This window comes from Protopterus annectens, chromosome 8.part0 (assembly GCF_019279795.1).
Source record: "Protopterus annectens isolate FY-2018-M chromosome 8.part0, PAN1.0, whole genome shotgun sequence".
NCBI lineage: Eukaryota > Metazoa > Chordata > Ceratodontiformes > Protopteridae > Protopterus > Protopterus annectens.
In genome coordinates this window covers 314,848,152-314,872,700 of record NC_056741.1, presented here as the reverse complement: position 1 = coordinate 314,872,700, position 24,549 = coordinate 314,848,152, and the positions used below count along the sequence as shown (strand labels likewise).

Below are 24,549 nucleotides of genomic sequence, written 5' to 3'. Positions count from 1 at the left end.
TCTTTTTGGCCAAGCTTGTTTAGAAGTAATGTCTAAAATGATTCTGCTAGAAAAATTCTATTCTGACACTTGTGCTTTACCACTATCCCTTTAACAAATCCCTCAACATCACTACACCACATTTGTACTTGTTTTTCTTTATTTTAACTGATTGTACAGATGTTGGAATGAATCTCTGCAGCTACAAGAGGAAATGGGTGAAATCGAAGGAGAGTGGCAGTAGCTCAAAACAGCATTTGTGAGTACTATGTAACAGATATGCGGCTGAGCTAGGTATGGTACCAAAGGGAAAGCTGGTGGTAGAATACAGAAGTCCTGGAAGTAATTAAAAAAAAAAAAAAGGAAGAGTGCAAGAAAAAAATGGAAGAAAAGATGGACCAAGCTAGGATAGAATACTGGATGGCAAACAAAAAGGCTAAGAAAGGAGTTGGAGTAGCGATCATCTCTGAGCCCACTACTTTCGTACTGGTGATGGATTACATTAGCTAACAGGTTGGAGTGGACAGATCAACAAAGTTGCTGTATGCAGACAATGTCATATTACAGGCAGACTCTCTCTGAGCAAGCACTTTAGCAAAGGATAGGGGAATGGAATGCAAAACTGAAGGCACATGGGAGAAGCTGAGTACAGATAAAGACAGTGGTAATGGCAGCATATTGGGGAAATCAGATGAAGCTAAGAATTGGGATAGAATGGAAAATAGTGGAACAGGTTAACAGCCTCAGGTATCTGAGAGGGGTGGTTGAGGAGAAGGGGAAGTCTGAATGAGGAGGTCAAAGCTAGAATCAGAGGGGCTGCAACCAGCAGGCACAGTGTGTCAGGTGTAGTGTATGACAGAAGAATGACAAAGAAGGTGAAAAGTAAGGTGTACAAAACAATGGTGAGACCAGTACTGCTGTATGGTACAGAAACCTGGGCAATAAAGGCAAAACAGTATAATAAACTAGATGTGGTGAAGATAAAGTGCATGAGACAGGTGGTAGATGCACATTATGAGACAGAGTAAGAAATAAGGACATAAGAGCAGAAGCCAAAGTAGCTCCAGTTGCTGAAAAATTCAAACAGATCAGATTAGGATGGTTCAGGTATATGTGCAGAAAAGCAAAAGACAATCTGGTGAAGAAGATTTGGGACAGAGAGGAAGAAGGCAAGAATAAAATGAGGGTGTCCAGCAAAGAGGTGGATGAATTGTTTGAGAGAAGACCTGCAGTGGTCATGTAGGAGTGTTGCAGAAGGTAAGATAGTGGCATTGAATGGAGAGAGATGGTGACATTTGACTCAAACCCAGAAAATGGGGGGGGGGGGGGGGTTGAAGATGATGATAATGTATAGATGCTGGAATGAAGCATCTCCTTTTCCATTTCCTGAAAGACTGCTTCCTTTGCTAGTTTTTCTTTCAGCTGTAGTGAAGCCACTTGTCCACAGTGTATGAAGTTACTTTACTTTAATTGCTAATGTTCAGAGTTGCACTATAGTCTACTAATTCTCAGAACAAAAGTTACAGTTTTGATATACTGTCTGTAATCACGACTGGTGCTGTTTTGATGCTCTTGCCTGCTGCTCTTTTTTACCCTGTCCCATTCTCCACCTACCTCCATGTCATCTAATCTGTACTCAGTCCAAGCCCCGTTATTCTGTAACTAGACAGACTGCACATCATCACTCTGCACCAACCAATATCTGATTACAATGAACAAATGGCATCCGAATCCCTCAAAGTGATTCCAACGTCCTTAAACCCACAATTGATTTAGTAATCATAAAAGTGTATTCCTACATGAGTCTATTACAAGTGACTGAGCCACAGGTGCTCCAAAACCACTGCCTGGTAACTAGGGACTTGGTATCTTGTAGATCATACAAGCTACTGCTCATGCGGAAAGTTGACTACATGTTTGGTCGAGCTGTGGTTGTCATGCAGAGAGACTGAAGCTGGCACACCTTGCCTGAGCATGTAGAGGAGTTTGAGCAAATTAAAGTGGTAGTCACGGAGAAGGGAGGGGAATGGATGGGAGTGTAATTTAAGGCTTCAAGCAGCTATTGTGAGGCAGTTTTAGGATTAAGAAGCAGCAGGGGGGAGTATAAGGTTTAGGGGTGAGGATTGGAATTTTAGGTTTAGGGAGGGGATAGTGAAGTTTGAGGGAGCAATGGGGGAATTTAGGGTTAGCAAGCAGAAGGGGAGTTATAGGCCATGTGGTAGTTTTAGGGTAAGAGTTGGGGCTCTGGTATGCCGATGCAGTTTAGTGGGGTCTGCTGGTTAAATAGGATTGGGCTAATGAGTTGTGGCACTTGCCATTTAGAGCAAGTGACCCTTCCTGCTTGTACCTTTCTTATGAGAAGTGAAGTTTTATACTACCATATGTATTGCAAAAGCAAATTCCAGCCCTCTTGCCCCAGTCCTTTTCTCTTCTCTTATTCTTCAATCACAGCACAGTAAGTAACCTCTTTGTTTTCACAGCAAAGACATGTGCTTCATAGGTCTACTTTCATGCTTCCTTTCTGCTGTGTGCTATACAGCTTCACAGTTCCACCTTCCAGATATGCTTCGACTCTGTACTTTTGTCTGTGAGCACATCTGTGACATACCCCTGAGTATGTATTTGTTACAGCTACAACTAGATGAACACAACTAGCTGAAGCTTTTTGAGGAAACCTAAAATAAGCAATTGTTTTTTTGAATTTGGAAGTCTCTGCACCCTTGTATGGAGCTTTTGCCCTCCATACCCTCTTGTATGTAAATCAACATCTTGGTCAAACAACTTCAGGGGAAACAGAAATCTATAAAAAGTGAATCACTGCCTGTGTTGTAAGAGAAACAGCAGTGGCAATGATTTCCTTTGAAAATCAGTCGGTGAATTACAACTGTGCCGTTTGTAATCAGTGATTTGCAGTGGTGTTCACTTTCATATTTGAACACCTGCAGGGAAACTGAAATAGTTTTGCTTCCTTCCTCTTACTCTTTCTTTCTCTGTTTATCATTTCTTTCCCATACTGGTAATGGTTGTTATTAATAGCTTAACTGTGCTGGTACAAAATGGTACTTGGTTAACGAACCTTTCTGGTCTTGGCCAGCTATGCCATTCGTGGTAGAAAAGGTTGCTTAACAATCTATTTTTCTTTTCCTCAGCCTTTGGTGGCACCATTTATGTTATCTATTTTTACATCTGCTCAGTTTTTCAGTCTCTAAGTATTTCCTTGCCTAATGCTCTTCTGTTTTTTCTGGTTAATCATATGCTGTTCCCCTTGATCATATCCTTCCCTGGTGGAATCTTCTGTATCTTGTGATCCATGATTATGAGATTGTCATTCATAGCCTCGCAACTTGTTTTCTTTTGACCTTTAAATTATTAATTGTGTCTGCTGCCACATAAGATTGGTTGTGGAGGATTTGGAGAGCACCTTCCTGACTGAGACTTAGTTCTTCAGCTCGCGGATCAATTGCTTGCCAAACTTATTCTTGTCTTGTTTAAATCAACATAATCCAAGTGTACCTGGTAATTCTTTGTGCTCTTACATTATCGTATCATTTCAGCAAGTACTTTCATTTGTTTCAAATGATTAATTTGTCTATGTCTTAAGCTGGACAGTGCTCTGATACTTCTGGACCATTTTCAGGCTCATCCTAGGAGCAAATAAAATGAAACCAGGCATTTTGATACATATTAAAAACCGTAGCAAACATGCAAAATCACTCAAAAGGCATCACAGTTAATTATACACAGTATATACAGAATCATTACAGTGTGGACCGTGGAACAAATGCAGTGAAATTCCCAAAAACGATGAGGAGAATGTTACAAAAAGTTATCACACTTTTCTGTATGCAGTGATATTCTTGATAGAGCTATCCTCCATCAGAATTTTAATATTCTTACATTGTTCGAAGTATCACCTTTCAGTTAAATCAGAAGTGCAGAACTCCTCCATCCTTTCCATAACTGGTGGTTAGTTTTATGCAACATACAGAAAAATATTAGACAATACTAGGTCTGTCAGTTGAGTAATTCTAGGGCACCTGAAAATAAAGAACTGCACACATGTTTGATTACATCAGCCTCTGTTTGCTTATACTGTATGACTGTGAGCACTCCACTTAACCAAACAGTACTCTTAGGCAGCTTGAAAATTGGACTAAGTTCCTCAGTGGTTTCTTGGACAGCATGCCTAATAACTATCTGTGAGCTTATAACAAAAAGTGGCAACAGTTCCCATGGAATTGACTTGCATGGTATACCAAAAGGAGATGTAGAACTTAATGGCTTACTAGAAGCTAATGTGTCAAACATGGGGGGGGGGGGGATGAAGTCCTGATACCTGGGGACTCTGTGCTGTAGGGTATTTGTAACATCATCCCCAGAATAAAGAGTGACCAGGTAACAGTAATGTGCTTAGAGAGTCATGTGTTAAGAGAGATAAAAGAGGAAATTGTACGATTATTAAACAACCCAAAAGCAAGGATTAAAGAATTGTTTTCCTGAGTTGACAGTAGCTTAGATGAATGAGCATAAAGCTCACACGACTTCCAGTAATCTGGTCCTCCTCTTTCAGCATTTCAAACTTTGCCTATCTGTCCTAAGGAAACCAAGCTCGAGTTTATAGTGTCTCATGCAACCGTGTGGAGGGAAGGTGGACAAGACAAGGTAAGAAGTAATCAAGGACTGGTGGTCAAAGTGTTATTGCAAGTCGAGACTAACCTCTCAGGATTGCTTGCACTGAAGTGTAGTAAGAACTATTGGAAAAGAGGGGTAATTTCTACACTACTGACCTTACTTAATCTCCTGATCTCCACTAGGTCAAGATTGGTCAGTAGTATATGGAAGAGCTCAAGTGGAAAGTGAACACAGGTAGTGTTCAAATGAGTCTGTTTCCACCATGAGATCAGCATTTGCCACATCCACATCTAGTTGTAATTCCTTGTCCAAGGTGCATCTCTTGTCCTTTGGGAACACTGTTTTATTGTGTCTTATTTTATCATATTAAGTTTTAGGCCTCATGTTTTATATTGATGAAGTTTTTATACAGAAATGTCTACAGTCACATATGACTGTGCTTTGTTTGTAGGTCACAAGACTTGGAGGGAAGAGATGAGATTGTGTTTTTTGTACATTTTTCATTTTCCTTAACCTTCTGTTATTTCTGTGTTATTGTGTGTAGAGATTGGGCACGTAAGGCAGAATCTCTACATTGGTGAGTTGAGGAAGGTGCAGCCCTCATGAAAAAATATTGACTGTTTAGTGATATTTTTATATATGATTGTAATTGTGTGTATTTTTATATGTTTAGTTTTGATACTAAATGTTTTAGTTTGATGCTTTAGTTTTGATATTTCATGTCTTGACTTGGAAAGATGTGATTATTTCAGAGAGTCTATATTCCTTCCCATGAGATGCACTGTAAGGTACAGTGACATTCTTAACAAATCCAGATCTCTTCATAATACTGAAAATATTTTGATGTCTAACCAGTTTGCGTGGTTCAACCTCTAGTCAATGAAGAAGTTTGAGTGTTTATAGGAACATCCTCATGTAACTGGATATTTGATGTAACTGGATGAGGAAGTACCTACAGTTTTTTCCTGCTCCCACAACATATTTGTAGGTGTTGGTGCACCCTGTGTGAATCTGAAGCCACCTGCATTTCAGCTTTAAATTAGATGCTTCCTCCACCATCTTATCTCTTCCCTTTTAGAATACTTAATACAGGAAACATGGAGAATATGCAACTACTAAACAGGGGCCATAAGTTTTTATCCAGTCAGGTTTCCATTATGGACATGAGGTCTGCATTAGTCAACAAATTCAGGATAATTCCAGACTTGTTGCAGATGAACCTTGTGTTACTTTACAGTTCCCTGTAAGGGACCAGACAAGAATAGGTTCCTCAAATCAACGTGTGATGAAAAACACACTAGTCCTTTAAGTATTATAGTAAAAAAAAAAAGAAGGCTGTATATATTTCCTGTCAGGATGGTGCTTGAAGAGCAAAAGAGGGATTTGGGAACCACATTCTAGAACTACACTAGAGACTGACCTAGATCGTGTAATACTTTGTCACCTTGGGATACTAGATCTGCACATATGGGATTCTTGAAGAGGAATCTAGAAGGGCCAAAAAGGGCAGAGCATTGCGAAGAGGGTCTTATTGCTCTGAACCCTCCCAGTCATCATTCTGGCCCTTCTTGATCATCTAGTTGTCATATTAAAATTTACAGGCTTAGTGGTTTCAGGGGACTTGGCTAAGTTGGGATACAGTATAAACAAGTTGTATATCAGTACTGAAATGAATGAGGATTAGAGTCTATGAACAAAAAGAAAAGCTTAGTTTGTTAAGACAACCAGTTCTGCAGTGTTTCAAGTGACCAGTGCAAATTTAATGGAATATGTTGAAATGTAAACATAGTGTTATGTCTTTCTTAGGCTGTGATATTTACTTGTATGGTTAAACTAAAGGGCAGGTAATATCGTTTAACACAGTCCTCAGCAAGCAAGTTCCTAAAGGAGATGGTCAAGGAGAACTAAATTTAAGTTGGAAGTGGTCCTTTCGTTCATCTATCCACCCATCCATCCATTTTCTAAATTATTTGTGCTGATGATAGTTACAGTATTGTAAGTCTAAGCAATGCAGATCGGGCATCTCGATCCTCAAACAGTTTCTTGCTCGTCCTGCAGGATGCCTGCGCATTCCCAGGTCAGCTGAGAGATGTAATCTCTGTTGCATGCCTTTGGTTTGCCTCAGGGCCTCCTTCCAGAAGGGTTCCTATGGGGCATTCTCACTAGGTGGATCCTTCTGAATTGCAAAATTCCTCACTTTGTCTTGGAGAGTGAGCCCTGAAATCTGAGGCAGCTTACTTTCTGTCGCTTGTGTCTGTGATCTGACTCTCTCAGTCATTACCCAAGGTACATGACTACTTCTTCTTCTTTCGGCTGCTCCTGTTAGGGGTCGCCACAGCAGATCAACCGTTTCCATTTCTTCCTGTCCTCTGTATCTTGCTCTGTCACACCAACCACCTGCATGTCCTCTCTCACCACATACATAAACCTCATCTTAGGCCTTCCTCTTTTCCTGTTACCTGGCAGCTTCATCCTTAGCATCTTTTTCCCAATATACTCTGCATCCCTCCTCAGCACATGTCCAAACCAACGTAATCTTGCCTCTCTGGCTTTGTCTCCAAACCTTCCAACCTGGGCCGACCCTCTAATATACTTATTCCTAATCCTGTCCATCCTCGTCACACCCAGTGCAAATCTTAACATCTTCAACTCTGCCACGTCAAGCTCTGACTCCTGCCTTTTTGTCAATGCCACTGTCTCCAACCTACAATAGGTTATTATTGGGAAATAGATTTACTGATAAGTTGAGATCTTCTTCCAGGGACTTGGTTCCCCGTTCAACACCACATTGTGGTGCAACACCTACAGTATTGCTGGTACTGGTGCACCTGTTCATTGGTCAAACTCCTAATCCCCTCTACCTTCCCAGATGAGCAAAACCCCAAAATACTCTCCTTCACTTGAGGTAGTTGCTCGCCAGTCTCTAAATAGAAGACTACTGTTTTCCTTTTTGTGTGCCTCTGATTCTTGGAGCTATGCTGTCTGAAATTTATTTCTCCTGAAGGAGCCACTCTTGGCAGATTGGCAAGATGAATAAAAACAACTGAAAGCACTTGAAAGCACCAACAAACACCAAACAAGTGCTACGAGCCAAAGGAAACTGCAACCACGAGTCCACTTCAAGTCTTTAATAAACAGCTCCACGAACCATCCACATTAACGCAATTGCACAGAATAAATACCCAGCGTTTTCATCCAAACACTTGGACTTCATCAGACAATGTGTTCCCATTTAATTAATCTATTTATACTAAATTAATAACCCTCCAACCAATGTAAAGCCCCCAAACACATTCAAAATTAACCTATGAACCAACAAGCCTCATTAATATTAACGTTGAATTAAAACATGAACTATAAAATGCATATGCATAACATTTAAAATGTCTAAATACATTAAAAACCTATGAACGTTGTAAATGTATATAAATACAATACATAAATACATAAATTAAATTAGTTACGATAATTCATACAACCATTATAAAATAAAGTGCTTGTGCTTACTAGCATATTTAAACATAATGAAACATCTCCCTCTACTGTCAAGATTCAATATTGCACATAACATTCCATGAACACAATAAATACCATTTCCTTTATACAAAAATGAGTTTAAAAACTGACTGAACTAATATTCAAGTATACGTTATACTTTGCTTAAATATAATTTCATAAATAAGTAACATAAATCATACATCAAATCCTAACACTTACTATGTTTATTAAAAACTACTAAATTTTATTAGCCCTTATTTTTAATAAGGATGATATACTCAAATAATCATTTATCCCTGGTTTTTTACTAGTCTCCAGATACACCTGCCACCACAATTCCTTACTCTCCAAAATCTCTTCCCAAATACCACCTCTTCTATCCTTTTCCACCTGTTGTAACACGAAGAAATAAAATTTGCATCCTCTACATTCTTTGCTATGCTTAAATAAAGCACTAGTCTCTTTCCCTTTTTGCATATCATATACGTGTTCATATATTCTTTTCTTTAATTCTCGTTCTGTTTTTCCCACGTAATATGAAGGACACTTATCACACGTTGCCAAATAAACCACCCCTTTTGTATCACAACTATATTTACCTTTACTCTTAATTAGGATATTTCTACTATTTATAAATATCTCACTCTTATTACTGATATATGTACATTGATTACACCGTCCACATTTATACGTTCCTACCTTCTTTCCCTCCCCATCATTCTTCCTATACTCCATATCCTTTTTGTTTTCTAACATATTTTTTATACTTCTTGAATTTCTGAAAATAATCTTTGGTTTAAAACAATTAATTCCTTCTATATCCGTTAAAGCAGCAAATTTGTCCCATTCTTTACTTAAAATGTTTCTTATTCCCATATTATGACTGTTATACTCAATTATGAGATTTTTATGGTACTGATTATCCTCAGTCACCCTATCCTTACTTTCTTCTCTTATTGTTTTAAAGTCCATTCTACCCATGATTGGTTTAAATCTGTCTGCCCTACCAATTTCCACTTCCCTTCTAATGTCATTTACAAATTTCTCTGGGTATCCCCTTTCTATAAACATTTTTTGCAGAGTGTTACATTCAACCAAAAAGTCTTCATCCAGGGTAGTCATCCTTGATCCCCTAACAAACTGCCCTTTAACTATATTACGCTTGCAGTGTAGGGGATGCGCACTTTCATAATGTAAATAGGAATTAACGTAAGTTTTTTTCCTATATACCCTGGATGAAAAAGACTTCGACATGTTATTTTTAACCAATTCAATGTCTAAATATTGTAGAACCTCATGATTCATATTATATGTAAATTTAAGGAAGTTAGTGGTTTTCCCAATATATTCTAGAAATTCATTAAATCTTTCATACCCCCCTATCCAAAAAATAACTATATCATCTAGGAATCTTTTGTACAAGATCCATTCCTTCCTAAACTCTGATTTTAATATGTATTTTTCTTCCCATTTGGACAAGACTATATTAGCAAATGTTGGTGCACATGCTGCACCCATGGACACCCCAGTCCTCTGTTGAAAATATTCTCCATCAAATAACAAAAAATTATATTTTAGGACGGTGTCCATGAGTGCCACTGATAAAATCTTGTCTTCTTGTGTCATAGTTTTGTCCAAGAATACACATTCCTCAAACCACTTCATTCCACTAATATGTGGTATGCAGGAGAAAAGATCCACTATATCTATAGTTATAAATATTAGGTCGGTGTTATAACATTCAGGTGTTAGTTGTTTTAAAAAATCCCATGAGTCTTTCAGTATCACTCTATTACTTGTCCAAATATGTTTAGTTGTGATATCTATATATTTTGCTAGGGGTTCTGTTTTGGACCCTCCTGCTGTAACTATGGGTCTTAAGGGTGGGTCCATCACATTTTTATGGACTTTCGGGATTCCGAACATAGTGGCCATCTTAGGTTTTGTAACTGTTAGAAACCTGTATAATTCAGGTTTCAACACTTTTTCTAGCACAAAATCATTCAGCATGTTGTCTATTCGAAAATATGCCACATTTACCTCATTTCTAGAGACTACTGAATATTTAGTTTCATCTCTTAATATCATGTTCATCTTTCCCTCATAAATTATATTGTCCATGATGACGACACCCCCCCCCCTTATCAGGTTTCATCACTCTGATCGTGTCCTCATTAATTAATTCTATTAATGCTTCTTTTTCATCTTTATTTAAGTTATTATCGCAAATTTTCCCATTATGATTTTTATGTTCAAATCTAATACCTTCTTCCAAAATTCTTTCAAAATTTCGTAACTGAGGTAACAAAGGTGGATTAAAAGTAGATTTCTTTTTCAATTTAGTAGCTCTATTGTCACTAATATAACCATTACTACTTGCCAAGACACTCAAATTTATTCTTCGCATAAACAACTTGGTGTCCAGAATTGTGGTGGCGGTGTCACCCTTTGAACTAGGAATAAATTTAAAACCTTTACTAAGTAATTTAAAATGGTTAACCTTAACCTCAAAATTACCATAATTATAAATTGAAAAATCCTTATATGTATGAATAACCTTATTTACAACATTAATATCACTTACTTCATTTCTATCAAAAATCAAGCTGTTTGAAGAGAGGGTGTTAATCAGTACCTCCCCCTCCCCCTTCTCCCCCCCCTCCTGTAAAAATTTTCCTTATAATTATGAGGCTTGTATACTTCTTCTGTTTCCCTTACTAAGGGAGGAAACTCTTGGTCATAGGTAAAATTATCCTGAAAATCTGAGTGACTATAAATGGGTTTGTTCCATTTCCTATTATTAGCAAAATTATTCACATTCTTTTTAGACAAATTAGGTTCTGGATAGTTAGTCCCATTTTCATATTCATTGATGTCCCTGTGTAATTTTCCTATTTTACGTTGCATAACCACATTACATTTTTCATCAATTTCATGCCTAATATTATAATATTGTTGCTTCTCTTCCTTAATACTAAATATTAGGTCATTTTTAATAGCATCATCCAATTCATCAATGTCCTTAATCAGGCTCTTAATATTTCTTTCATTCTCTTCCATTATTAGTTTAATAACATCTAAACCACACTGATTAAAAACCTTAAGCAAGTTTTTATGAAAAATAGAACCACTGATAACATTGTTTGGATATTTACAGATACGCAAACCTTTTGGAACAATTTCCTTTTTTAAGCATTCAGATAAATATGCGTTTTCTAAATAGAAGACTACTGTTTTCCTTTTTGTGTGCCTCTGATTCTTGGAGCTATGCTGTCTGAAATTTATTTCTCCTGAAGGAGCCACTCTTGGCAGATTGGCAAGATGGACAAACTGCATTCCATATTTAATAATGGCAGTTAATAATGGCTCACAAAATAATTCACAATCCTGACAATGTAGCTTCCTTAAAAAATCTTCTACAACCTTATTCTAACATTCGTAGTCTTCGATCATCTAACAAAGACTTACTCCAAGTAACCAAAATGTCCAGTACAGCAGACGTCTCTCTTTACTCTAACTTTGTTGCTAAAAATTGGAATACCCTTCCGCATAGTATTAGATCCATAAGCAATCTTAATCATTTCAAAATATCTCTCAAAACACACTTATTTGAATCCTGGCTTTGCACATGCAACACTCCAGGTTAATTATTAACTTAGCATTGCTTATACAATTTGGCTGTACTTACTAACTCTGTTAACATATCCCTTCTGATAACACTACTTCTCTATAAGTAGTTACATTCCTAGCTGCAACTCTCGCCATGGAAGCATTACTAACTGTGCACTACTCTGCCTAAGTGATTCTCCCTACTTAATTTCCTAACTAATGGTTATGTTCTTCCATATATACAAGTTCAACCATATATTTGTCTATATTCGAGTGTTTAAAGACTTGTTCTATTTGATACTATGTATATATTTTTGTTTTTACATTTTTATCCTGTAAATGTTTTAACACTCATTTTTTTGTCTATAATATCTATTACTTGATGTTATGATTTTGGTTTAAGCTTCGGCTGGAGCTTATCTCCCCGGGCATCCATTGAAAATGGGCACTGTCCCAGTCGGACCATCCCGGTAAACAAATGTAAAATAAAAATGAAATAAATAAATATTTCAAAATGGACGTCAAATATGATTCACTTAAAAGAATCAGGAAACTTTACTTGGAAAAGGAATATTGGGATTCACCTCTGCAGCCATACCATTCCTGGGGATGGTGTTTGCTGGTGAGCAACCTATCGCTGGGTGACCCACTTAGCCTGGTTGGGATCAGGCTGAGTAAGATTCTTGGAATTGCTATGTGGGCTTACCACCTGCAAGTCAAAGGGTGGGATATCTGATTTGATGCTGGGCAAGCAACAGACAGGAGTGGGACAGCTTAAGATGGCATTGATCCTGACAGTGGAATCTGGCTCTTGGGACTTTTTAATGCCATCTTACTGTTGAGTATGATTGGAAGGAAGGGCTTCCTGATCAAAACCTGAGCGGTGAATGGTCATTCGATTTCTGTACTGTTTATGGGCTGTCTATAATGGACATCATGTCCAAATACAAGGCTGCTTTTAAGTTCACTTGGTATCAGGTCTTTATACCCTGACTACCTGATGTCATGGAAGATGAGACAGCAACCGACGCAGGACCCAAGACTTTGATAATCAGACTGACTGAGGGCTACTGCAAGCAGATAACCCAAATGTGATGACTGCAACAGTGAATACACTTGAACATCTGCATTTATGGTAAGTGTACACAACTGTACTTTCTGCTCCCACCCCTGACAGAGTTTCTCCCATATGCTGGAGGAGATTGGGAACATGGAGTCTGAATGGATCCCATTCAAGGCCTCAATAGTTGAAACAGTGGCAGGAATCTGTGCCAGTTAAGTGGTCAGAACCTGTCATGGTGGTTAACTCTAAGACCTACTGATGGACGCTGATATTGAGGGAAAATTATCAAGTTAAAAAAGAAACTTTCCTTGCAGTAATAATGGGGGGGGGTCAAGATTTAACCAGTAAGTATCAATAGGCCTTGAAAGACAGCAACTGTGGCAGTCGTAAGTGAAGGCTGTGATATGGGAGGAATTTGTTGAGGCCATGGAACAGGACTTTTGGATGGTCTCAGAGATATTCTGGCAATCCATCTGGTGACTTAAGTGTGTGTGGGAATTTTCCCAGGCTATTCTCAGCACGTGGGCAAAATGCTGACCTTAACTGGGGATATTATTAGAAGGGGAAGGAACAATCTGAGAAAATCCTGTATCTGAACATCATGTCCTAACTGAGAAGACCATGCCAGACTCAGCTGGTGAGAATAGATCCACCTCTGTAGATGAGGCCATTGCAGTGAGTTGAACAGTGGCGCACAGCAGCAGAGGAGACTAGAGTCTGGTCATAAATGCTGAAGGCGCTGGGTATTGTTGTGGGTGTTGTGGTTAACCAATCTTTTTAATGTTGTGTAGAAGACCAGGGTAGAGTACCTCTGATTTGGCAAACTGCAGGGGTGTTCCCATTTTCAAAAAAGGGGAACAGGAGGATGTGCTCCAGTTATTGAGAGATCACATACCTCACCCTCCCTGGGAAAGCCAACACAAGGGTTCTGGGAAGGAGAGTTCATCCAGTTGTTGAGCCTCTGATTCAGGAGGAACAAAACAATTTCCATCCTGGCTATAAAGCACTGGATCAACTCTCTATCTTTGTGTGGATGTTGCAGGAGCCACAGGAATTTGCCAGTCCTGTCTACATGTTTTTTTTTTTTTTTTTTTTTTTGTGTGGACTTGCCGAAGGTGTACAACTGAGCAGTATGGACTATCCTTTAAGAGATCCTGTTACATTCTGGGGTTCCAGAGCTCTGTTGTATGGTGTTTGTTCCCTGTAATTGTGAAGTAAGAGTAGTGCCCACACTGTAGATGTTACTTTGAATACATGTAGGAAAAGTGTAAGACTCTGCCAGTGGCATGCCTTGTCTCCTCACCTGTTTATGATATTCATGGACAAGATATCAAGGTACAACTGAAGTTTGGAGCATATCCAGCTTGGGGATGCAAGGGTTGCATCTTTTTGTTTGCTGGAGATCACTGAAATAGCTAGCTGCTGTATATGTAGCTGATGGGATGAGAACCGGCACTTCTAAATCAGAGGTCATAGTCCTGTCCTAGAAAAAGATTGAAAACTGAGGATAGTATGCAAGTACACTGCCACAATAAAAAGTTATTAATCAAATTTTGTTATATCCAGAAACATGACTGGGTTGGTGTTCAGTGCCAGAATACGAAACATATCCATAAAAAAAAAAATGAGAGAAATAGATTAAATAGGTGAAGTGCAAGGCTAGAGACCACAAGCACATCAACAGCAGTATGTTCCAAACTTAGAATCAGAATCCACACATTGGTAATGTCTGGTCTAAAAAAGAGAGAGAAAATTAAAAAAATAAATCTTACAAAAAAAAAATGATCCCGAATTGCTTTAAAAATGTAGGCCAGGAGAAATGCATAAGAGATAATCGAGGCAGTCTTCCAAAAGGATGATTTTGACATTCATCACCAGATCATCTAGGCATTAGCACTCCTAGAAACCCAGTGCTGCTGTAGACTTGCATAAAAATCACATGGAGAAAGCTGTGACAGCAAAGAAGCGTAACCACATCAAAGATGCAAAGAGAACTGTCCTCATTTAGAAAGGCCAAATGCATTATCAGAATGATGAGGTATCCTTAAAAAAAAAAAAACCCAAGAGAACACTGCATCAATTGCCAATCTTGAAAGTAGTTTTCTTGGTAGTTAATGGCTGAAGTGCAAACAAAATAGGTAGTTAAGATGCAAAAACATGTCAGTTCATTAGGTAGCTGAAATAACCAAATGGACAAAGCAATAAGTCAACCTAACTGAAGTAACAGTATGGCAAATTAACAGTGATAAAACAATGTAGGAAATAAAATGAAGTATCACATTGTTATGGCTGTTGTATAACTCAGGAAAGTGTACAACAGTGAGGAGTGAACATACTAAAATTCTGGATTAGGAGAGTAACCAAAAAAAAAAAACTCAAGGCTTTTGAGCATCAGAGATAAGCACTCATCTTGTGTAGTTTAGAATAAAAAAAAAATGCTAAAATGCTTTATTGCCATACATGTATATAGCAGGTGTTAAGCAAGGCAGCCAACCACAATTATCCTTTCTAGACGTGGTAATCAAAACACTGTCACCCATACCTGCTGCATTGTCTGTCATTGCATTTGTTTTCTCCTTCTCTAAAACAGGACTATGTACGTGATTCCTTTTAACCTTTGCTCTTGAAAGCAAATAAGTTTTATAAATATAATACAATGAAGACGTAGGATGAGGTATGAATGATTGCTTATAACCCATCTTGATTGGTGGGGGGCTTTCTACACACACACACACACACACACACACACACACACACACACACACACACACACACACACACACACACACGCACACACACACACACACACACACACACACACACACACAAAAAAGAAGACAAAATTAGTTTTTTTTTTTTTTGTTTTTTTTTCCTGAAGTGATATTACAGTTGGAGCTTAACCAAATAGTTTTTGGTGTAAGTGCCAGATTTAAATAACCTGTATCTCCCCAAAATTAGGTCAAGTTGTCTGCCCAAGCACATGGTATTGTGTTTCACAGGCTACATTACACCCTTATGGGGAGCACCCGTAATCTTCTATCAGTTTCTGTGCTAATTGCTTAATTGTAGGAGGACAATATAATTATGAACTTTGTGTGATATTGGGACTTGACGTGTGGGTGTTGAGCCCAGAGCTGCTGGAAAGTGTGCATGATCATCTGAGATGGACAGCTGTTCAGATTTTAGATGATTTTTTTCAAGCTCTGCTGCAAGTATCACTTTCGGTAGTTGTATATATGTTCTTGGTCTGCAAGCAGTAATGAGTCTGAGAGAGGTTTATGAAAAATGTGCTCAGCTGACTCTGTCAAGTATCTATGGCTGGACTGTCTTCTTTTTTGTCATTTAAGGGTTCAGATTGTACTGGAGTTTGCTACCTCAACAGGTGCTGTGATGGATATATGTGGTACTTCAGCTTAGATATTGTAATGTTATATCAGCAATGAGAAACTGACTGCTTTTGATTTATTTATTTGTTTCTATGATAGTTATGCACAGAGTCTGTTTAGGCTTATGTTGGTAGTATGTTAATGCAAACAGGTGAGTGACTGTAATTCCTTCTGACACTGACCCTGCATTGCCACTTACGTATTTCCAAGTGGCATTGCGGTGATGCCTTTGGCAGTATTGTTGGATTCCTACAACCGATTTTTCTGAACAGCCAGCATTTTCAGAAGTTATTTTCTGACCCAAGCTTCTGTTATGAAACATGGCACAACTGGTATACTATTAAGCTGTACTTGAATATTTAAACATCAAAACTGTCTTATCCGATATCTTTTTTATGCACAGTCCCCAGTGCATTTGTCTTCAACTCTAGTGTTGCAGTGTCCAGTGTTGCAGACGGTGGTGTTGTCTGTTTGAATACCTTGTGAGCCAGCACCATGAATAATTTTTGGTTCTAGTTCAAAGCAAGGTGGTAAATAAATAAACTTGCTGAAGGTTATGCAAGAATTTGAGTGATGGCTTTTGATATGTACTTAAAGTACACTGATATCAGAAAACTTGAAAAATGTGCCAGTATAGTAACAGTATACAGAATAGTGCACAACATCTTTATGTTTCAGATTCAGTGTGTTCTGCTCTGTGAAAGTTTGTGTGTGCATGATAGGACAAGTTTCCAAAATGAACAATGTTGTGTTTAAAATATAGAAAAGCCTTAAGATGTGTTGGAAGTTTTAATTCATAATAGTTACTTGAGCTAGTATAAACATGATTGACAAGAATTGCAGGTTAAATATAATAGTAATAGCTACATGACAAGAAACAGAATGATGGTAATCATCTCAGGGAGTACTGCATGGTGAAGTGGTTGTGGACTTTGGTGGTTATTAAAAGATTAAGTAAATGATGAGTTTAGATTCACACAACCTTTACATGAAGTACTGCAGAAGGACACCTAGCATTTACACTACTTTGTAGAGGAATGACAGACAATTTAAATAATGTGAAATCGTAAATGGCAAGTAGAGTTTTTATGAGGACGAGAAATGTGGGTACGGTGGGGTTGTGAAATAGTCATTGAGGTAGCAAAGGAGGTGACATATATAAAGGACTATAGACTCGAAGAGATGACAGTGAATGAAATAGGAAATATGATCAAAATTAAGGACAGAAGACAGTATTATTGATAGTGAAAGGGAGCTGTACAGTGGATATAAAAAAAGTGAACACACCCTTGTTAAAATGCTAGGTTTTTGTGATGTAAAAAAAAATGAGACCACAATAAATCATTTCAAAACTTTTCCCACCTTTAATATGACTTATAACCTGTACAATTCAATTGAAAAACAAATCTGTTAGGGGGAAAAAATATAAAAAATAAACAACGTACAATAAGCTGGTTGCATAAGTGTGCACACCCTTAAACTAATACTTTGTTGAAGCACCTTTGGATTTAATTACAGCATTCAGTCTTCTTGGTACACACCTGCCATCAGTTAAAGAAACTCTGATTAACCCCAAATAAGGTTCAGCTGTGCTAGTAGGATTTTCCTGACGTTTACTCAGTTGCTTGCTACAGCAAAAGCCATGGCTCGCAAAGAGCTTACAAAGTATCAAAGGGATCTCATTGTTGAAAGGTATCAGTCAGGAGAAGGGTACAAAAAATTTCCATAGTATTGGATATACCATGGAACACTGAAGACAGTCATCAAAAAGTGGAGAAAATATGGGGCAACAGTGATGTTGCAAAGAACTTGATTTCCCTCCAAAATTGATGAAAAGACAAGATGAAAACTGGTCGGGGAGTCTGCCAAGAGACGTACAGCAACACTGAAGGAGCTGCAGGAATTTCTGGCAAGTACTGGTTGTGTACTACATGTGACAATCTCCCATATTCTCCATATGTCTGGACTGTGGGTTAGGGTTGCAAGACTGAAGCCTTTTCTTACACACAAAAACATCCAGGCCTGGCTAAAATTTGCAACACAATACATCAAGACTCCCAAAAGCATGTGGGAAAATGTGTTGTGGTCTGAGACCAAGGCTGAACTTTTTGGCCACAATTCCAAAAGGTACGTTTGGCGCAAAAATGACACTTTGCATCACCAAAAGAACACCATCCCCACAGTGAAGCATGGTGGTGGCAGTGTCATGCTTTGGGGTTGCTTTTCTTCAGCTGGAACTGGGGCTTTAGTCAAGGTGGAGGGAATTATGAACAGTTCCAAATACCAGTCACTTTTAGCCCAAAACCTTCAGGAGTATGCTAGAAAGCTGAAGATGAAGAGGAATTTCACCTTTCAACACGGCATTGACTTCAAGCATACATCCAAATCAACAAAAGAATGTCTTCACCAGAAGAAAATTAAAGTGTTGTAATGGCCCAGACAGAGCCCATACCTAAATCCAATAGAAAATCTGTGGGGTGACCTGAAGAGGGCTGTGCACAAGAGATGCCCTCGCAGTCTGACAGAGTTGGAGTGCTGTTGCAAGGAAGAGTGGGCAAATATTGCCAAGTCCAGATGTGCCATGCTGATAGACTCTTACCCAAGAAGACTGCTGTAATTAAATGAAAAGATGCTTCAACAAAGTATCAGTTTAAGGGTGTGCACACTTATGCAACCAGCTTATTGTGCATTTTTTATATTTCCCCCTAACAGATTTGTTTGCTTTTCAATTGAATTGTTAGGTCACATTAAAGGTGGGAAAAGTTTAGAAATGATTTATTGTGGTCTCATTTTTTATATATCACAAAAACCTGGCATTTTAACAGGGGTGTATACACTTTTTTTATATCCACTATATTTTGGATATGTAGTTAGGAAGTATATCATACAGAAAGCAGGGTATAATAGTGGTGCTGAAGAGGGAGGTGGGATGATTTAGGGCAGCTTGCAAGAAGATGTATAGATGGTCATCGTATACTCTGAGAATAACAATTTGGAGAGAAAAAAACAAAATTTAACTATGCAGTATGTAAAATGAGATTTAGAAGTCTGAGTATTAAAAATCCAAATAATAGCGTTGAAACGACCAAGAATCGCTATTGTCCGGATACGCTAGTAGAAAGCACAAGTCCAGCAAACAATAATACTGCCAGTTTAATGAAAAGTAAAACATAAGTTGCAAAACTTCATTAACACATTCGATTAAGCGCTTTCATCCACTACAATGTGGACTACTTCAGAATAATCTTGACTGATGAATTAACTCTATTTATACACTTTTTGGCACCAAATTGGCCAAGGTTGTTCTGTTAAAAAATCTTTCCTTTAAAAAGACATACACTATATTTAAAAACAATTTAAAAACCCTAATGTTATTCCTAAAACAATGACTTTACAAGTAAACCTTTCACAACCAATAATACTAGCTATTCCTAAACATGCTAATTCTAAAAAAGCATTGTTGTAATATTTATACTTTGTTCGTTTGTTATATTTCAAATACATATTACTAGTGTAAAAATTCTATAAACTTGCATTTGACCATCTATGCTTGCTGTTTATATAATACACATATATATATATATATATATATATATATATAATATATATATATACTGCATAATATGCAAAAGTACTTAAAATACTTAAGTATTTTAAAAATAATAAATCAAAGCTAAATGTTATTACAATGTAAAAACAGACATCTCTAATAAACACCGTTATACTTTTTACTCCATGTCACCTTATTTGTAATATATCTATTGGTTACTTAGAGAATTTAAACTGTGATAAAATATCATTATTCATCAGGTGTATTGCTGCAACATTGGTTTGATTGTTATATAGTCATTTAGTCCTGGTGTAGTTCAGGCATCTGTTAATATTTGCCATCTCACTTCCCTTTCTCCCAAGATGGCTTTAGTATTGCCTCCTCTGTATCTCGCCTTTAACTGTTCAAGTATAGCAAATCTAAATTCATGACTATCCCCATATTTTGTAACATGTCTAGAAAGTGCATTAGTGTTGCCATTTTTTCTTATAGTATATACGTGATTGTGTATTCTTTTTTTTACATTTCCTGTGTGCAACATAAGTGCAGCAAAACCCAGAATGTTTCACACCTTTGAAAAATGTGAGCCCTGTACCCTTCCCTCCAGCATGTAGGCTGTGATGCCATACCCATTCTAATTATATATAGTTACTCTGAGATTGCTGCACCTCAGATATTTTGACCTGTGACTTATTATATATTCCTCCTATTCGCATTACAGTCTTGTTTCTCAGAGTCTTGCATTTGCAGTCCTCACAGTGTTGTCATGCACCTGCTATAGCGACAGGTTCTTAGGACTTGAATATGTTTGGTAAGTCACTTAAAGAAACATAAGGGGTCACGCAAGAATTTTAGTTGGTATTTTCCAGATCTTACATGTGTAAAATGAGTGCTGTATCACTAAAGTGATTAATACCTTTTAGAACTTGGGGTAGGGAAATTGGTATATCTTAAAGGCTTAATTGTATGTCTCTTATGTTTGTAACAAGTGTCTTTTTTTTTTCTGTATCCAGAAAACTTTGTTGCCTTCACTTGGAGAGACTGACACTTTTTCCTCTTTCTTTCAGGTATAATTGTCTATGGAATATCTCGTGTCTGTTCTTCTTCTATTGATCCATTTGCCGAATTGAAACGGGAGGTAGAGCTCCATCGACTTTATGTGGCAGACTCTGTTCAACATTTTGTGTTGTATTTTTTCAATTTAGCAGTCTTGTCCACCTTCCTGCCACAGGAACTGCTGAAGGTTCTGCCACTCCTTACTGGGCTTTTTGCTCTGTCACGGTAAATTCTTAGTCATCATAGTAATATGCTTCACCTTTTATACAGTCTTAGTAAATTCTTGTCAGTAATTACAAAAATGGCACTCATTCTGAAGTAAGTGTGTGCACATGCAAGTGAGAGAAACCGTTATTCTTAGGGCTGAGCAACCAGTCCTTCAAGGCTGTAAATATGCACAAAAGTAACTTGTGCATCCATTGCATACTTTGCATAAAGAACTGGTAGATGATGCAATATTGCGTATGTATAGAAATATGTTTGATTAAAATGACACTGGCCATTTATGCGATTTACAATTCTGAAAAAAATAAGTGACTGACTTGCATATGGTAATTATGTATTGCACCATTCTCTGTGGTAGTAGTCAGACGTGACCATTTTTGGGTAGTATCCGGGTAAATTTGATTTGCTGCTCATAAATCACATGATGCAATGCAGAGTTGGTAAAGAGAAGTAGTTTAGTGACAAAAACATTACTGTTCCTTCACAAACATAAATTCCCCTTCATGCAGAGATATTTTAATGCTCTGTTACTTTAAAGATATATTGCCTCCTTTGTTCTTGAAGTGCAAATATCTGGCTGGTATTTGGTAGTGGTGTACCAGTGGTGTACCGGCATGTCATTGAGGTACAGCTGTGACTTTGTTGGTGTATGGAGTTTTAGCGTATATATGAATGTATTTGTTAAGGAACTCGGTGAAATGATATTTTAGTTTGAAAACTTACAGAGACTGTATGTCCTACAGATATGAACCAAATGTTGTAGTTTCTGTACTTTATAGTACGTTTATGAGAAGCTACAGTGCATCTCCTTACTTTCAAGCATTTGATGTTTTCTTGATTAAGAACTTGGAAGAGGTGCTGTACATGGTTGGAGTGAATTGTTTACGACCTTTAAAAGAAAAGTTTATCAGCATTGATAATATGCATTCATTACAAAATGTTATACCACTTTATTCCACAGAATCAAAACGTGGAATGAAACTGCGTTTAAACAAGTATTAACTCTCTGTGTGAGCCTCAATCTTTAGGCTGTATTGACAAACTCTGACCACCTTCTTACTCTTCCCTCAAACTCACCTGTATCACAAAGAGCAGGCATGACTAGTTAGAGGGCTCTTCTAAGCAGTTAGCTTAGTGCAGCAAACTGACAAATATCACATATTTTCTGCCACCCAGAACAAGCTAAGAATTGGAAATATGAACCACACAGCATTATTAATGTTGATGAAGTTTGTATCACATGGGTTCACACAGTACAGACAGGTCAAAAATAGATGTAAAAACTAGATAATAGTAGTCTAAGAATTAAAAGACAAAAGTAGCATTAATCACTGAAATCTACGCCCAATTATAGTTTTTTACATACTGAGAGACGCACAGTTTTAAAGTACCAGGAATTTTAAGCAGAAACGAGAGCATTGTGGAATAAAGATATCCAGTTCCATTAGTAATAGTAGCAACGAGATTAATAAAACAAATAATTTACAAGTGTACTTAAATATGCTATCTAACGTTTTAACTCCATTTGAACTGCAGGAGGAGGCAGTTCTGGGTACAATCAATGCAGATATAGAGCACTTTTGGCTAACATTCAAAGACCAAAACAATATTAATCTCATGAACTTGAATTGTACCCGGATTTAGGAGTGGTGTCCATTCCTGTCATGGTATTAGAAACCCAAACTTTTTGGAGAAATTATAAAAAGATGGAGCTTTGTTTAGTTATAGTTAAGAATTTACAACAAGAACAGCTACTACTGAATGTGCTTGACAAAAGAATAGCAGCACTTTGTTAAAAGGCCATCAGTTGCCTTATCCTGAATCTTATTTATTAATATAGTCTCCTTTTATTCTGCATCCCACATTCTTTCATCTATTTTCTTCCCAAGTTTGTACACAAACACACACTACTGCCACTCTGTCATATCATGAGATAACTCCTTTTTGCTGCATTTTAATTTCAAGTTTATTTTGTTTAATATTTTAAAAAAGGACAATCAAGTGTTACTGCATTTTACTAGTACAGCTAAAGTATCAACAAAATACTTGTAATAATAAAGAAAATGTGCATTAATTTGAGCTGAGAAGTAATAAGTAATTGGCATTCTAGTATGCAATGATTTAACATAAAAATCTACCTGTCTATCTGCCAGGATTTATTACTGCGAGTTTCACTATGCAAATCTACCTTCTCTTTCTTTCTTCTAAGCTTCTTTTAAGTTCTACTTGCCCTGTTCTCCTCCCGTCTTTTTTCTTTATTCCTGTTTCCTCCTGTCATATTTTCTGGTACTACTGGGTTGATTAAAACATATTGCAAAAACGGTGTTAAGGTTGTAGTTTGTGTTCATATACAACACAGATGAACTGTTTCAACTTTTGATTAGAGTCTGCTCCACAGGTGATAAATATGGGGCTTTAGTGAAACAGTTTGCTTTATCGAAAGTATCAAGATTGTTTATAACTGTCACTTGTATTTTACCTAGTTTTGTTTTTTTTCAGCTAGTAGTGTAGTTCAATATAAAATTATTTCCTTTTGAGTTTTATGAATTTCTGTATTTTTTTCCTATACAAAACTTTGACTGTTTTGATTCCGATCATGTGAATATCTTCCTCACAGGGAATTTGTTGATTTTATTTTCTATATTTTGAACATTCTTATCTTAGCTGTGTACTGCCTTGTGACCTGGAGTCATACCTGGAAAGGATCCATGGCGCAGCCTGCGTATCCATGTAACAAACCAAGTAAATTTGAGCTGTCATGCAGCTGGCCAGCATACAGGGTCCCTTCCCCCAGTATTACATTAACATAAATTTGCTTTTAAGGGGGTTTCCCAAAATGTCGAATGGTTTGTATGGAATGCACAGGACTGTGTGATCATAAGATAGATAATGGACATTTGCAGGGAGCTTACAGCACCTTACAGCTCTGCTTCTTAATATGGTAATTTTTAAAGTCACAATTATTTGGATGATTTGAAAGGGCTTGCACATTTTTGCACATAAAGTTAAACGATTACCTTCCTCCTTTCTCTAGTGAATTTGGGGGATGTAGACTTGTGTTGTAACACAGTGGTCAAATCTGCAGTGATTGAGTACTACTTGTAGCTGAAGAAATATCACACCTTTTAATGTTTTGGCATGTTCTATAACCTCCATTCTTGACTTCACTTGTCGAGAAAACAAGTGATATTGACATATTTTCTTTTATTTCTTGATTTTTTCCTGGGGAGTTGAAGAGAGCAGACATATCCACAGGTCTTCATATGCTTTTACGTTTTCTGCAAACATTTTCATTGAAGGGAGATTAGTACACAGCACCTTTTCCCCACTGGGCCCACAGATGGCTTCCCAAGTAGACGTCAGCATGTCTGTGGTATAAAAGGGATGTCTGCCTGCACCATCTTTAGTTCTTCATCTCCACATTTTATGAGCGCATCAATACATATCTCTTCAAGTCATGTGTCAGTTTGGCCTGTCTTCCAGAGTAGGTAGATAAGTACCCCATTGAGGAAAACATTGCATTTCTTTTCTGCATTCTTACAGTTATAGGA

At 37.4% G+C, this 24,549-nt stretch overlaps 1 protein-coding gene across 2 annotated transcripts in view; it reads left to right on the top strand.

Annotated features, from left to right (window-relative positions):
• Positions 1 to 24,549, top strand: part of TMEM79 (transmembrane protein 79) — a 345,348-nt gene that overhangs the window by 297,887 nt on the left and 22,912 nt on the right. For both annotated transcript variants that reach the window (XM_044079813.1, XM_044079812.1), the window contains exon 3: positions 20,785 to 20,998. In XM_044079813.1, the coding sequence (XP_043935748.1) occupies positions 20,785 to 20,998 (214 nt within the window). The remainder of the gene's footprint in view (positions 1 to 20,784; positions 20,999 to 24,549) is intronic.